This window comes from Paroedura picta, chromosome 2, assembly GCF_049243985.1.
Source record: "Paroedura picta isolate Pp20150507F chromosome 2, Ppicta_v3.0, whole genome shotgun sequence".
Classification (NCBI taxonomy): Eukaryota; Metazoa; Chordata; class Lepidosauria; order Squamata; family Gekkonidae; genus Paroedura; species Paroedura picta.
In genome coordinates this window covers 65,546,497-65,563,609 of record NC_135370.1, presented here as the reverse complement: position 1 = coordinate 65,563,609, position 17,113 = coordinate 65,546,497, and the positions used below count along the sequence as shown (strand labels likewise).

Genomic DNA, 17,113 nt, shown 5'->3' with positions numbered 1-17,113 from the left:
GCATTAAAATAATTCCAGAAAATGCCAAGAATGCTTTATCATTTTCTGTGGTATTAAATTGAGGGTCATTACAGATACCAGAACTGGCTAGCAGTTGATGTTACAGGAATGTTTTAAACTTGTTTTATCTTTCAAAAACAACCTTCCCTCAGAATTCCAGAAACTTCTAATATATCATGCGGTTTCTTTGCATCAGTTCATTGTGGATGTCATCTGATACTAGTGCTTGAAAAGTGATCACAGAAGCAGAAAACATACAAACAAAGGCCATAGTTCCCTTTTTAAGAATCTTCTCAAATACATATTGTTAGTGCTGTTGTTCTAATCCAGTGGTCCCCAACCTTTTTATCACTGGGGACCGGTCAACACTTGACAATTTTACTGAGGCCCGGGGGGGGGGTAGTCTTTTGCCGAGGGACATCACCGCCACCGCCTGAGCCCCTGTTCCACTTGCTTTCCTGCGGGCGACCCTGCCAGCAGCAGCTGCGCAGTGCCATGCCGAGGGAGAGCCCCAGCCATGGTGTCTGCTGGAGAGCACCAAAGATGAGCAGAGTAGCAGGGCAGCCGCTGAGGCAGCAGCTGGGGAGGAGGACGAGGAGGAGCCACGGCCCAGTACCGACTGATCCACGGACCGGCACCGGTCCCCAGACCGGGGGTTGGGGACCACTGTTCTAGTCCTTTGAAAGCTGAGTAGAATTTGCCATCAGACCATCCATATACAAACACAGGGGTAATTTTAGGACTAGCTCAAATTTTTGATTTTATTTCCCTTCTCCAACATTTTTTGGGAAAAGTTATACTTGTTTATGAAGTCACAAACTTTCAAATGAAAACCATGGAGAGAGGTGTGCCTGGCATGACACCTCAATGATGATGTAGACTGCATTTCTTCCTGGCATGGACCAGCAGCACACTATGCAGAACCTGCTGGCTGCCTTGAATGCAGCTTCATCCATCATTTCTCATTCACTCCTAGACAATGGCAATCAATTTGGGGGGACATCTTGATGAAAGAAGGCATCTTTCCTGATCTATCCATGAACATGTTAATAGGCATTTCCTTCACAGAGGTCTAGAGCAGTGTGAAAACTTTCTACATTTAAACTGCAATTCTTTTTCAGTTGTGTTTATTGCTGGAAGTAGACTGTACAAAAAGACTCCACCTCAAGGAAATATCTTACTTGAAGTTTGCAAGTGCATTTTGGTGAGCTCGTTTCTTAGTTACAGTTCTGATCCATCTTTCTAAAATAGATTTCAATGTACTTAGGCCAAGTGTATTGGGAGTGGGTGTTTGGAACAGGTATGTCTTCCTGGAGCTTGGAGTTTCAGAGTAGCTTGGTCCAGGATGCAAATAACTAGGAGAAAGCTGAGCTGTACAAATGACCTAAAATAAATGAAAGTACCTAATTTTAGAAATTAAAAAAAAATGTTCATGAGATTGTGTATAATGGTTGGGCCGGAAGGGGAGAATGTGAGGCTTCATATGCATAAAGCATCATTAATTCTGGACTTGGACATCATGACAAATTGCAGGCAAATGCCAGTTGGTCCCAAATGCAATTCGTTATGCTCCCACATGTTGTGCACCAACCTCCTAATTTCACATGCAAAGTTGTATGCAAAACAACCAGGTATGATCAAGCTCCAGCTGCAAAACAGAAAAGAAACAAAAACCCAACCTGTGAAAACAGGTCAGAAACCTGAAGGTTGAACAAAAAAATATTAGATTTAGAATACAGATATTTATTGCTCAGTGTACATTATCGTTTTATAGGCATAAAATTATTTTAAATATATATTTTTAAAAATTTTATGTAGAAAAGAACAAGGAAAAATATCTTTGATTACAGTATTACAATATCATCCCTCCCTCTACCCCCCAAAGTCCCCATTTGCTTGAAGTTTCATTTTTCCTGAATACTCTAGATGTCTGTTGCCTGTAAATATAAAAACAAAGCCACAACAAAAAAAATCCCAGTTTAACATAACAGACATCTTCTCCGTCTCTCCAGGCAGAAAAATTATTAACACAGACAAAATTGGAAATCCTCATAATATATTTTTATTTATTTCAGAATTCTTATGTCACCAGCCAGGATTATTATTATTATTATTATTATTATTATTATTATTATTATTATTATTATTATTATTATTATTATTATTATTATTATTATTATTATTATATGCGTGCATATATTATAATTTATTTAATTACTGATGAAGACTCTTTAGGGTTAAAATTCATTTGGTCTATAGTGAAATCACTAATATTGTACATGCAATACTGCACAGATATTTTAACATTTTAAACCTATTTTTAATCTTCTTAATGTGTACTAAGTAATAAATATGTATCTAATTTTAATATTTTTGTTCAACATTTGGGTTCCTGACATAATGAAGCTCCAGTTGACCATAATGTACCTCGGTCAATTGGAGTTAGTTTTTCTCCACATAATCTGGAATTCTGAACCTTCGTTTAACCCCAGTTTAGAATCCTGGCCCATGCGATGTTGCAAATAGATATAATGTCTGAATGCTGCCTTTGCCATATTAATCCATACATCTCTCTCAATTGCTTCCTTTCCCCTGTAGTTTGCTTTAACAAACCGTATAAAGAATCGCTCCCGGCAGGTTCCCAAGAGGGAGCACTGGCTAGACTGGGCATCAGAAAAATACTCAGTAAGTCACATCTTGGAAGTATGTTCAGATATTCAAATCTATACAGATGTAGGCTTATCAGTGTAGTCAAGGTGGGAATCTATTTTCCTTTAAACATGTTTTAGCAAAGCCATCATCCAACAATACACCCCCAGCAATAGTCATGAATGTTGTGTAAAGTTGACAGACTGTATGACAAAACCGTTGGTTCCAATGATCCAGATTAAAACCAGTAAGACGAACATGTCTCAATACACATATTTTTAAAAACAAGGCTGAGGGTATTTCACACATTACATAGCCGTTAATATAAGTTTGCTATTGTAAAGTCAAGGAGCTACAGCCAGTTCCAGTTCTATGAAGAGTACACCTGCTTGACAGACAGGTTTACAAGTACATTGGGTTGCATTCCTTTCTGACATTCTGACATCTGACATTCTACATTATGGAGGGGGCCAAAACATGTCAGTCTCTGAGCTTGACCTGACTTTCTCAGTTGAAAGGCTAGATATTAGGGAAAAAAATTTCGCAGTCAAAGTAGTTCAGCAGTAGTTCAGCAGTGGAATAGGCTGCCTAAGGAGGTGGTGAGCTCCCCCTCACTGGCAGACTTCAAGCAAATGATTATGATTATGGCCTGTATGGCCCCTTCCAACTCTATGCTTCTATGATTCTATGAAGTAGCCAAAATTATGTCTGAAGTCAATGTTGTCCCATAGCTGAAAACCAGGAGCAGATCTTTGTGTGTAAAAGGCTTTGTCCTGCATTTCTCGTGTTTGTTTTGGATTCCCCTTCACAGAACCAACTGATCACTGAAGTGAAAATGGTGACACGAGTTCTCTTCCTCTTTATCCCACTGCCGATGTTCTGGGCACTGTTTGACCAACAGGTATTTGTTTGTTAGGCCTCAATACTTCAGTGCTGTCTTTCCCAGGCAATGGGGATTCAGAAATATATGATCCTAAATGAAGTAGCATAATATCATAGCATAATCATAGCATAATATTTTCACAGTCACTTTATAGTGGAATTTTGTTTTATTTTCAACTTTGATCTCTATGTTCAGCCATTTTGATGAAAGTCTGGATAAAAAAATTGAAATATAGATATATCAGAAGAAAGAAAATAAAAAATAAAATGTCCTGGGAGTGGGAACGAAAAAGGATTTTCAGCCATTGCTTGCATAATTTGTTATCTCTTTGCATTCAGTAAACTATAGTATTTATGATTATTCTTTCCTATTATTCTTCCCTTAGGGCTCGAGATGGACTCTCCAAGCCACTAAAATGAATACTGATTTTGTAAGTGCATAAGATTATTCAAAATAATGACACCTCTCATTTTAAATCAATGTTCTAAATAGTGGGCCTGCAGTATAATAAAAGTTGACATTTCAATTAATTTAAAAATAAACATTCCATTAGGTATAATAATTGTGACCATAATGATTAGGAAGCCTAATTTGAGAAAGTTAGAACACTAAATATATTATTCTGTCTTGTACTGAATTATATGTTTGGTCTATCTATTCCAGTATTATCCATTTGGACAGGCAGAAGTACTCAGGGTCTTGAGTAGAGATATTTCCTAACCCTGTTACCTAGGATACCTAGGCTCTTAATGGGAAACCCCAGGGACTGAACATATAAGGCTTATAAGCGAAGCATGTGCCACACCACTGAGTCATGGCCCCTGCCAATACAGTATGTGGAACAAAAGCTGATAATTAGTTGTATCCGTCCAGCATTTCTGCTAGTTAAAAAAAAAGGAAGGAGGAGGTTCCTTTGACCATCAAAAAAGACTGTGCTGTGGATAACAGGACCTTGAATGGACAAAACTAATATATGATGGGGACTGCAGAAAGGCAGGAATGGTATGAGATGGAATGAAAAAGCCCTGTCTGGATAGAACCCCACATACATTTTGGATCCGCAGAATTCCTAGTATTCTTATGAGTATGCAAGCTCCAGCACTGTTTCATACTACATTTACCATTTCTACTACTACCACTACTACCAGTAATATTACTGGTACTACTAGTACTATTGGTAGTCGTGGTGGTAATGGTGGTAGTAGTAGTAGAGGGGTGATGTGATGATGGTATTGGTAGATGTCAGATTTATATCTTGTCCTTTTGCTGGGAAGCTAAAGGATTCCTTCTTGGATTTACATACCACATCATCCCGCAAAGAAAGAACAGCTGCAAAATATTTGTTTGTCTAAAGCCATTAGCTGAGCTCCATGGCAGAACAGTGTAATCATACATCATGCTGGCTCCATTGCACAATAGAATTAGTATTTCCTAATCCTCAAAAAATTACTGTGTGTGCAGCATTATCCCAAGGATGACCCATGTATTAGTTTGCCCATGGGCTTATGGACAAGAATATTGTTCTGGTACAAACCTTAAAACTACCAGTGAGTCACAAGGTGTTAGGGAATGTGAGTCAAAGTGTAATATATCAATTGAACAATTCAGAATTTTAGACTGAAGGGGGGCATGGATTTCAGATTCAGCTTCTCAAAACAAGACATAATTAACTACTCATGCAGCTATATCCACATTACACAATAAATGCATTGTAGATTAACAACATCTTTGGGGAGAAGCCATAGTTGGCTGTAGAACATCTGCTTGGAATGCACAAGGTCCTAGCTTCAGTTCCTAACATCTCGAGCAAAAAGGGTCAGGTGGTAGATGATATGAAAAACTTCTCCCTGAGATCCTGGGGAGCCCCTGTGAGTTTGAGTAGAAAATGCTGATGTTGGTGGACAAAGGGTCTGACACAGTATAAGTCTCCTTCATGTGTCCATGTGTTTACAACTGAGAGTCAACTAGGAAACTGCAAACAAAAGGACAGGAAGGAGGGTAATGTGCCAGTGGAATTAGGGCTAGATTAAGACATGCTAAGGCCCTAAACTATATAAAATTTAACAGGACAAATAGCATTACCAGAAAATGGTAATTTAGTCATTTTTAGGGAGGTGATTATACTTAAGAGGCCCTTCAAAGTCTGAAGACCTCAATTGCAGCATACTTAGGTTATGCATAAATCCAGCTCTGAGTAAAATATGAATGAAGAATTAGATTAATTATAATTACACAAAGCCATTATGAAATGAATACAGATCTTTTTGTAAAAAACGTGCATGAGTAATTCTGCTGCTTAGAGATGTTAATATCTAAGAGGGGAAATAGGATATTCTATGCTCTGAGATCTCTCTTGTATCCTGCAGATGGCCTACTTCTAAAGCATTGTTCTTTTCATGTCAAAGAGAACAGAGTCAACCATAAAAATAAAAACTTCGGTGGCTAAGAACCTCACATGTGTGGGCTGTCTACTTCATTGCTGTCATCTCTGCCGCAGTTACCTTATTTTGTTTGCTAACCAATTTCAATGTCATTTTATTTCAGGGAGGATTTGTCCTTCAACCTGACCAGATGCAGGTACAGCAATTACTATTAGCCAGGATTACTATATCTGTCCTCCCATTGATTGCATTGATGTCGCAACAATTATCTAGTTGCTTAACAGTTTACAGTGTCATATACATAATCACAGAACAGTATGTTTGTGTTCCAGCTGCACTGGGTTGTTGATGGTATAGTCATATGAGCAGTCACATTGTCAAAAAGTAGGAGAAATTCCTGCAATACTAAATATAGGTTTTAAAAGGTGGCTCTGAAATTTTTTCAAGAGTCCTTTCTTGGTATTCCTAAAGAATAATCCTTAGTAACAATGAATTGCTAATCTCATGCATTGTTTGCTTTTGCAGTTTTTAAATCCTCTCTTGATCCTCATCTTCATCCCAGTTTTTGATTTGGGGCTTTACCCTTTGATAAACCTGTGCAAGTTTAATTTCACGTAAGTTTAATTTCACGTAAGTTCTAAGTACTAATGCTATGGTGTTTTCATTGTTTCAGTACAAATTCTGGCACAGATTTACACATGGATCCACCTATGCATGCATGCCTGCACACACACACAGGCATACATAGATCCAAAACAGAAAGGCACCTTGTGTATTCTAGTAGCCACATACTGCCCACTAATATCAGTAATGTGGTCTGCAGCCCTCTCCAACCATTTGGTGATTCTCTCTAAGAGATTGGTTTGTGATCCTTGACCTTAAAGGTAAAGGTAAAGGTATCCCCTGTGCAAGCACCGAGTCATGTCTGACCCTTGGGGTGACGCCCTCCAGCGTTTTCTTGGCAGACTCAATACGGGGTGGTTTGCCAGTGCCTTCCCCAGTCATGACCGTTTACCCCCCAGCAAGGGTACTCATTTTACCGACCTCGGAAGGATGGAAGGCTGAGTCAACCTTGAGCCGGCTGCTGGGATTGAACTCCCAGCCTCATGAGCAAAGCTTTCAGACGGCTGCCTTACCACTCTGCGCCACAAGAGGCTCTTTTCCTTGACCTTAAAGACAGTTATTTTCATATTTCAATTTTCCAGTTTCACAGACAGTTTCTAAGCATTCCCCTCTATTGCCCTTCCTTTGGGGCTAGCTACAGGCCCTGGGGTTTTCACCACGTGCATAGCTATTATGGTGGGAATGCATTGCATGTGTTCTATATTTCCCTGCTTGCATGACTGGCTCCTGGTCATCCCCGATTGAGAGCAACTAGCTGGTCTTTGGGACTAATGGTTAACTGTGAAAAATCATACATGGTTCCTGCCCATACAGTATGTATCCATGCCTTATTGGATTTGATTGAGGGGAAAGCCTTTCTACAAATACATAAATGCTATGGTAAACAATTTTTATGTAACTATTAGCAGTTGATTAGAAATATCCTATATCTACTGGGCTTAATGGGCTCTACTACCACAGACTTTACTATGGCCAAACTTCAGTTGCAGTCCTTAGCATTACGGTTTTTTAAAAAGTTCAACCCATGGATCCATTCCCCTCGGTTTTGAGTTTTGGTTCCTAGGGACATAATATAGTCCTTTAAATGGTGGACTTCTGATTCTAAACTAATCCCAGGAGTTCACTTTGGGTTTTGAGTACATCAAATTGAGTTAACCACTGATGCCTGGATGGGGAGCTCACTGTGGAGACCTTTTGATTCAAGGGTGCTGGTCTCGCTCCAAGTCTGAACTACACACTAACATATTAGAACCCAATACTTTATATTTACCCCTTACCTCATTCACAAATATTTTGAGGAACAAGAAGGTCTTAATCCAAACATACAATTCTGCTACTAGGTATTACCTCAATAAGCAGGAGGGTCCCAGTCCCTCTGTTCTGAGGCATTAACTACCCAGAAAGTGGCATTGAACCATAGAACCCTCAGAATTACATTGAGGACCATTCATAATCACAGGCAATACGAACATTCAGACAGACATGCTCAGCAAAGGGTACTCTGTAGAGGACTCTTAAGTTCATAGAGGTTGATCAACTTTGAATGGTTGATCAACCCCTTAGATATCCAGGAAGCGTTTGAGTGGATCAACAAAAGCCCCACTATTCTATGCCCTTGCAGACAGCAACCTGGGTTTAATAGGAGATATCATGGTGGAGGGTAGAGCCCAAAGTTAATAGATCTGGTGCCATAGCTAGAGGAATGAATACTCTTTTGGATAGCTTCAGGAGCTTTGAAAACCAAATCTGGTGAGGCCAGAATGGGGTTATTCGAATCCCTTTCATGTGATCTGATCTAATTTTCCCTATTAGATTTAGTCCATTCTGGGTTTCCTCTGTTAAAACACATCTTGTAGCATTAGCTGCATTCCATGAAGAAGTTCAAGGTTCTTCCTCCTTTGCCATATACTCTCTCCATGATTTTTGATGGGTCTAGCACACATGTTCCCACCTGCTCCCCAGTGGGTTCCTCACTGGTTATTACAGCTGGTATTGGCCTGGTTAATGAAAGCCTTGTTCAAACTGCTAGCCTCAGTTTCATTGGCCCTGCCATCTAGGAAAGTAGCCTTTCTGGTAGTCATCACATCTGTGAGACATGTAAGTGAACTAGCTGCACTAAGGGTACCCCCCTCTTCTTAAAGTGATAACAAGTTGGTGTTATACCCTAGTCTAGTTTTTACCCAAACTGGTGTCCAAATTTCACTTAGTCCAGGATAGCTCTCAGGCAGAGAAGAAGTTATACAAGTTAGATGTCAGGTGTGCCATCATTATTTACACAGGACAAACTGCTTTTGTAAAGACAAATCACTTTTGATTAGTTATGGGGCCCGAGAAAAGGTAGGACTGCCTCATCCCAGACCATCTCCAGGTAGGTTGTTGCTGCTGTCCATTCCTGTTACCAATCAGCAGGTTTGCCATGCCCAGTGGAGGTGAAGGTGAATTCTCCCCACTCGATGGCTGCCTGCCTGCCTGCCTTTCTTTGAACTCTCATTCCTAAGAAGTATTTGAGTGGTTCCAGGTTGATAGTGGTGTTCAGACACTGCAGTTAGTCTGGACTCTATAATTATGACAGATGTTCCTGAGAGCTGGCCACTCCATGAAAGAGTTCATGGTGGCATTGAACTGAGGGAGTGGGGTGGTCTACCCACAGATCACATGAAGCCTGTGGTGGGAAAAACCATCCATTGGCTCAGGGTGCCCCCATTTTGAGAGTTTTTAAACTAGGAACATAATGTCCACAGCTGGCCTGTGCAGGCTCAATCCCAATATGTGTCTGCACATCAATGAACAGCAGTTCTTCTTACATTTCCTCAGTTCTTGTAGCTCAATAACCTGAGACAGTTTTTCTCTCCTTTGCCCCCCTTTCCAAAAGGAGTTGAAGATGGAACATCAGTGGTGGTTTCCTCCTCCTCACAAATTAATTAAATGCCAGGCATAGCTTCCTCCTAGAAGAGCTGAGTGCAAGACCGCATGAATCCTTCAAGCACAGAAAATTATTAAATAGCATATCAATTTGAATGGCCTCAGTGCTCTGTTCATAGTACTATAACATGCAGGCTTTAAGTTAAAGGACTGCTGAATACAGCAGTACCTAATTGAAATGCTACCTGTTCTTGTGGCTTAATGTGAGCTGATCTTGGGCTCAGAGGAATGTTATGATCCATTTTAAACTGCATGTATATTGTAATTACACTACATTTATTTATTATCAGGCCTATTAAAAAGATGGCAACCGGCATGATCTTTGCGGGTATGGCATTTGCAGCTGCAGCTGCTGTAGAACTCAAGATAGAGGTAAGCTCCAAGCTGCTGCATTCAGGGAGGGAGGGAGGGAGGGAGGGAGGGAGGGAGGGAGGGAGGGAGGGAAGCATTCTTTCTGCAAACAGATGGAGTTTTCCACCAGTGGTAGCCCGTCTCTTCTAGAGATGTGCATTTGGATCTACACGAGCCAAAAATATCATAATGGTATTTGGGGGCTCTATTTTGCCAAATATATCTGGGTTTTCTCAGGAAAACCAGTGGGAAATCCTGAGATAATCCCAGATATATTCAGGAAATTTGGGTGGATCCAAAACCAATGGAAAGGTGGAAGCAATGTTTATTGGACAGGCTTATGGACTGCAGAAATCAGCCCGAGGATCAGCCAGGGTGGCAGGGAGCTGAGATTTCCCCACTGCCTTAGCTTTATTTATATATTGATATTTCAGCTTTTATACTGCCACTCCCAAAATGTGCCTCAGCACAGGCTGGATATGGGTCAGGATGTTCCCATGAGGATCCTAACAGTTGCATTTTGCAATTTCTGGGACAAGGGTAGGCCCACGTAGAGTGAGTTACATAATTCTAGTTTGGAGGTGACCGTTGCATGGATGACTGTGGCCAGTCAGTCCAGGGACAGATAGTGAGCTAGTAGCTTCACCTAGTGCAGGTGGGAAAAGGCCAAGTGTGCTACCCCCATGACCTGGGCCTCCCTGGAAAGGGAGGCATCCAAATCACCCACAAATACCTGGTGGAGGGCATGATGTTAAGCTGCACTTCCTGATCTGCTGCCTTCCTGCCCAGCCACAGGACCTCTGTCTTGGAGGAGTTGAGTTTCTGGCAACTCTGCTCTAACTATCCAGCTACAACTTCTGAACATCTGACAAATGTATCTGGGAGGGGTATCCTGGCAGCTGTACATTAGAACAGTGGTCCCCAACCTGCGGGCCGCGGCCCGGCGCCGGGCCGCAAAGGCCATGGCGCCGGGCCGCGGCTCCCTCCGCGGCCCCCCCCGCAGTAAAAAACTTCCCAGGCCGCAAGCTTGCGGCCCGGGAAGCTACTTACTGCGGGAGGGCGGGGAGAAGGAATCAGGGCCGGGCCGCGCCCGTGCAGGCCGCGCCGGCGCGGCCCGATCCGCGGCCGCGGCCGGGCGCGGCTCGCGGGTGCGGCCGGTGGGCGCGGCCGGGCGCGGCTCGCGGGCGCGGCCGGCGGGTGCGGCCGGGCGCGGCCCGAAGTGTGGCCGTGGCCCGCGCGGGCGCGGTCCCTGCGGGCGCGGCCCAATGCCCTGCCGGTCCCCAGCCTAAAAAAGGTTGGGGACCACTGCATTAGAAGATAGAGCTGGATGTTATCTGCATATTGATGACAACCCAGCCCATAGCTCTGGACCAGCTTAGCCAGAGGGCACATAAAGATACTAAACAAAGTGGGGGAGAGGACCACACCCTGAGGAACTCCACAAGGGAGTTAATAGGACCATGACAATTCTTCCCCCACTGCCACCCTCTGTGTCTGGTTTCAGAGAATGGAGCACAGCCTCTGTAAGGCTCTCTCCCATATGCATGCTCTGGCAAGACAGGTTTTGATTCCCCACTCCACCACAGCTGGGTGCCCTTGGGCTTGTCACAGCCCTGATAGTGCTGTTCTGACCGAGCAGTTCTGTCAGAGCTTTCTCAGCCTCACCTCCCTCACAGGGTGTCTGTTGTAGGGAGAGGAAGGGAAGACTATAGAAAGCCACTTTGAGATTCCTTCAGGCAGTCAAAAGCAGGTTATAGAACCCAACTCTTCTTCTTCAAACTGTGATTTTATAAACACTGTACATGTGACACATGTTGTACACTGCCCCAAGCCCATATGTGGGGTATATTAAAACCTGATGATGATGATGATGATGATTTCGGGTCTCAATTACCTCTAAATTGACCAGAAATGACGTGGTTGGTTCAGGTCTGAAAGCTGGAGGGATTTCATTTGAATTAGTTACCTTTACATGGTTAACGAACACCTTGTGTTTGGCTCAGGTTTTGGTTAGTTATGCTGAGATCCATGGAATGACTGTAATTGTACTGTTGGCATAATTTGTCAGCATAATGGTCTAGTGAAGAAAATGCTGTGCCAACACCAGCTCCAAAAGAGGGGAAAGTTGCATTCTGGTTCTCAATTTCTCAGTCATCATCTTGGAACTCATACCAGCATGGAATCATATGAGGGTTAATGCCAAGGGCCAGTTCTTAGTTATCTTTTTGTTGCTGTTGCAGTAATATATGCCAGGGTCCCATGCTCAGCTGCTACTATTTGGAAGAAAAGGAGCATAAGGGATAGGTAGTTCTTGTGATTCTCTCCCATACCAGCCCTGTAGAACTCTGGTAGCACTGCCTTGGGAAATTAACCTTGCCATCTGCCTTATTCCGTATTACCTTCCCATAGCAAGAATTACCCCTGCATAGTAGGAGCCAACCACAGAGAACTGGTCATTATAGAATGAATAACTGAATGGATATTTCCTGCCCCTGTCTTTCCGCTGCCACTCACTTTTGTACCCCAAAAGGTTGTTCATCCGTTTTGGGGGACTCTTGAAAACAGTGTGGGGGGTGTATAGGAGTTTGAAATGGAGAGGGGAATTGGGTAAAAATTGCCTTCCTCATCTTGTGCAAATGGAAGTTAGTGAGGAAGAAGTCTCTTGATTCAGCCCATAGACATTACCATTTTATTGGATGGAAACAAGTTTTGTGCATGTATGAAAATCAGCCATTTAATGCCGTGAGCTACTTCATTGTCACTGGGTCAGAGATGCTGGGTTCTGTAATTGTATGGCATCTGGACAGGAGGGAATGGAGACTCAGTGCCCTGTGTTATCACTGTACTATCTGCAGTAAAATGTTTTCTCTTTATTAGGAGAATGCTATGCCTGATCCAGTTCCAAAAGAAAGTTACGTTCAAGTCCTGAATTTGGCAGACAGCAGTATTGAAGTGGCAGTTCCACATCGTGACCGATTTCAGCTGTCTGTTGAGCCTTTTCAGGTGAGTTTATTGCTTGTTTCCATGCTGAATCAGAGCAGTGTTCTCGTGGGATCCATTTAACTCAATGAGCCTTAGGTAAATTTCTCAGCAAACCACCACAGTGCAAAGTGCATGTGATATTTGTTATTGTACATTGCTTCCCAGTAGATGGATCCTTTCCCCTGCCGACAGTCATTGTGCTGTGACTTCTGCATGATAAAGGAAGCATCAGTCCTTTCAGATATGTATTCAGAACAAAAGTCAACCTTCCTCCTCTTACTGCCTCTTTTGCCACATGGAGCAGTGGCACCACATCTACAGGGCACTGTGCCTTTGACAGCAGAGGACCCCTGGTGCATTTCAGCAGAAAAGGCACAGATGGCTGGCTACATTTCCTTGTAATTAGGGGAAAAAGGTTAATTCTTCTGGGATGAATGCATGCCAAAAAAGGTCTCTTTATGCAATCTATGTTTCCTGCTGATTTTATTCAAGTAGCATTTCAATGTTGTTTGGATTTGAAGAGAACATACTTGAACAGAGGGTGGGGTGGACTACTCAAAAGAAAGAGAATAATATCAAGCAGGGGGCAATTATCTTAAAAACCAATTTGGAAATATGAATATCTCCTGTTTTCATAAATTCTGTTACAAGGAAACACAAGTATGGAGAATACATCCAGTTGGCAGATGAGGGCTTTTTTGCCATGGCTTGCTAATGATATTAATTTAAAGAAATGGTGCTACCGTTAGAACATCTCCTGGATGGTCACTGTTTTTGGTACCTTTTAGATTTGTTCGGTTTGTTCTGGAAAACATTGTATTCTGTTAAGAAGGACTAGACCAAATTCGTAAGCTGTTGTTTTTCATGGATTGTCCTTTCCCTGCCTTTTCTTTTGAGCTTCTACCACTGCACCTGTGCATGACATGAGTGGCTTTAGACTTAGAGTGTAGCATGGTGGGTTTAAGGACTGGCCTGTTGAACAAGGAAGGCCAAAGTTCAAATTCGACTTCAGGGCTGGACTCAGCAAACCCAAAGTGGGGGCATCGGCCAGGACCCAGAAATTGTGGTGGGGCCCATTACTGCTGACCTGTACCCACACACCTCCCCCATCCCGTCTACCTGTGCTCCCTACTGCCCAGTACCATTGAGGAATTGCATATGGGTGGTGCACTGCAGTGGAATTCCTTGTGGAAATGGCAACAGCACTCTCAGCTGCATATACTGGCCAGTGCTGTTTGGGAAAACTGTGGGGAACTAAGCATGGGCAATGGGAGGGCTTGCAAGTGGGAGAAGAATGCATAGACAGGTGGGAGGAATGCAGGTGTGGCGGTGGGAAGGAGAGTGTGTAGGGGTCCATGGGGGTGGGCAGAAGGGGGGCCCAGGCACACACACCCCCAAAACCCAGACCTGGCCTTGAATAGCTTTAGGGCACATGCAGACCAAACACAACTGCATTCCCAATGCTGCATTGTGTGTGTGAGCATCATACCAACAAACTGAATGTTTTCCCAGCTGGACATATGCTTGGACTTTGCAGTGCCTTAGCTTCCTTCCTCTTTGGGAATGATGTTCCCTTATTCTGGTTGCCTGCGAAAGGAGGGAATTGCATGACTTCCTTCTTAGGCTTTTGGCTGCAACATGCTGTCTTTTCCTGCATGCTCCCCCCTTTCTGTGACTTGCTTCCAATGCTGCTGCTGAGAAAGGAAGTACCCACACCAGATGGGTGCCTGAGGTGGAAAAGTGAGATGAAGCCCTGTAAGAATCCTCCCTTTGAGATCATAAGTACTAGTTGCCACCAGTAGGGGGCACATACTTTTTAATCCCTATGTATTTCCTATGTAATATCAACAACACGGTTTTCACCACACTCGATTTATATGGGAGTTCTGGGCTATGACATTTATAAAGATTGCCAAGTCGCATACAGGGTTTTTTTTCTTTTTCATTGTGTATATTGTAATATGTAACGTCTTTGTTTGATTTCCCTCCCCCTTTTTCCCTTTCCGTTTGATCAGGACCCTGATGGCTACTCAAAATTAATTTTAAGTGGTGCTCAGCAAAGCCTTCCTTTTAGGATACAGTATCAAGGATCATCTTTCACATTTAATCATACTGTCCAGGAAAAGTTGCTGTACAGCTTAATTGTCTACAAGGCAGAAGGAAACTTAACAAGCAGACTAGTAAGTGTGGAAATCAAATGGGAAAATCCAACATCCCACATACATCCTCCCTCCCTCCCTCCTTTCCTTCCTCCCTTCCTTCATATGGCTTTACTGGGCATAGCCTTAAGCCAGGCTTTCTCAACCAGTGTTTTGTCAAACCATGAGGTTTCCTTGATGGCCCTGGGTGGGAAATTCATTAAACATTTATCAGGTGATATGACTAGTTCAGTTCAGTTGAATTTATTGCTTATGGCCAATGGCCATTGCAAGCCTTACATTAAGGAACTTTAAAACTATACAGACGACATACATGGAAATCATACATGGAAATCATTAATGCAGAATAACAACACCTGGATCAATCAAATAATACTATGTTTCAAAAATCTGTCCCTGATTTTTCTTGCAGTGAAAGCAAATAAGGCTACTTTGTAGGTCATATAAGGGTCTATGTCAGACAACAACATGCATAATATTTCATCCTCTGTATGCCCATTACAAATAACAAGCACATCTCCCTAAAATGTGGATCTTGGTCCTAGGTAGAGAGCACAATGAAGCACATAAAGAATTAGATTTTCTACAGCTGGTTCTCCACAGACACATAGCCTTAGATCTACAAGTTCCCAGTAATATCTACCTTCCAGATAAGCTGGAAATACAGACCAGTAAAAAGCCATTTTAATTTTAAAACTGGGCTGATGTCTGTGTGTGTGTGTGTGTGTGTGTGTGTGTGTGTGTGTGTGTGTGTGAGAGAGAGAGAGAGAGAGAGAGAGAGATCCATACTCCTCATATATTTGATGGCATTATAGCCTCTTATCAAAAATTTATCAGTGTAGGTCAGCGTTGATAACTGGCAGTCTACACTAATGTGATGCTAATCAAGTCTGAATTCATTACCAAGGGAACTGCTGCTGTTGTCTGTTTGCAAACAATTTGTTCATTATTAATCATGTTTATCTACTATCTGTTTTACAATTTATTTTCTGTTTACCAATATATCACATTCACAACAGCCTTTATAGGAGTAGAAGGAGATAATTTTAGGGCTGAGAAGAAACCATAATCCTGAAAGACATTAAAATTAAGGAAAGAAGGCATGTAAAGATATGAAATACTTTGGAAACGACGTTCTCACTACAAAATGGGGACATTCCCCCCCCCCTTTATTCCCAATATTTCCTGGTTCCTTCCAGGGAAAACCATAGCCTCAGCTACCCTTTGACAGGGTCAAAGATATGCAGCAGGGGAAAGGCTGAATGAACAGCTGTTCAGTTTCCATATATGAGGGGAAGCTTTCTTCCACTCCTTGGCCTTGAACTAATCACAGGATATTGATTGTCTTTATCTTAGAGCTCAGATTCCTTTACCCACATTGGGAAAAGCACTGAAGGTAGATAAGAATTAATTAATTAATTCCCTTCACTGAAGCTTTTTTTTTGGGGGGGGATATGCATGCATATTCCATAAGGTTAAATCTCTACCATCATTATGAACCTTTAACTTGTGAAGGGGGGATTCTTACATTTGATCAAATTGTTGGGAGGAGTTCAGATTGGCACCTCCTCTTCCAATTGCCCTGCTCATCTTCCCCCTTCTCTTCTTGGCACCTGCTATACTCCAAGCTAAGAGCCTCTTGTGGCGCAGGGTGGTAAGGCAGCCAACGTGCTTTATGAAGCTCTGCCCATGAGACTGGGAGTTCAATCCCAGCAGCTGGCTCAAGGTTGACTCAGCCTTCCATCCTTCCAAGGTCGGTAAAATGAGTACCCAGCTTGCTTGCTGGGGGGTAAACGGTAATGACTGGGGAAGGCACTGGCAAACCACCCCGTATTGAGTCTGCCATGAAAACGCTGGAGGGCGTCACCCCAAGGGTCAGACATGACTCGGTGCTTACACAGGGGATACCTTTACCTTTACCTTATACTCCAAGCATCTTCTGTTATCACAAAATGAGTCTGAGGCAATGGAGTCCAGCTGCAGCCAATACAACTTTAGGGGGATGGAAAAGTTACTCCACCTGTGACTGAGCCCTGGATTGGACAGTTGATAAGGAGAGGACCACCTACCAGAAGTCAAGCCATCTAATATAGATATCAAGCCTATTGCAGACATCTCCCTCTGTTCAGTGGGCGCATGTTCGGAATTCATGTTTCATGTGT

The 17,113-nt window shown here is 42.7% G+C and overlaps 1 protein-coding gene across 8 annotated transcripts in view; it reads left to right on the top strand.

The window, feature by feature from the left end:
• SLC15A2 (solute carrier family 15 member 2) overlaps nt 1–17,113 on the top strand; it is an 82,905-nt gene that overhangs the window by 40,755 nt on the left and 25,037 nt on the right. For all 8 annotated transcript variants that reach the window (XM_077320478.1, XM_077320481.1, XM_077320479.1 and 5 more), the window contains 9 exons: nt 1,122–1,204; nt 2,599–2,685; nt 3,461–3,550; nt 3,918–3,962; nt 6,077–6,109; nt 6,439–6,527; nt 9,750–9,831; nt 12,688–12,813; nt 14,808–14,972. In XM_077320478.1, coding sequence (XP_077176593.1) covers nt 1,122–1,204; nt 2,599–2,685; nt 3,461–3,550; nt 3,918–3,962; nt 6,077–6,109; nt 6,439–6,527; nt 9,750–9,831; nt 12,688–12,813; nt 14,808–14,972 — 800 coding nt within the window. The remainder of the gene's footprint in view (nt 1–1,121; nt 1,205–2,598; nt 2,686–3,460; nt 3,551–3,917; nt 3,963–6,076; nt 6,110–6,438; nt 6,528–9,749; nt 9,832–12,687; nt 12,814–14,807; nt 14,973–17,113) is intronic.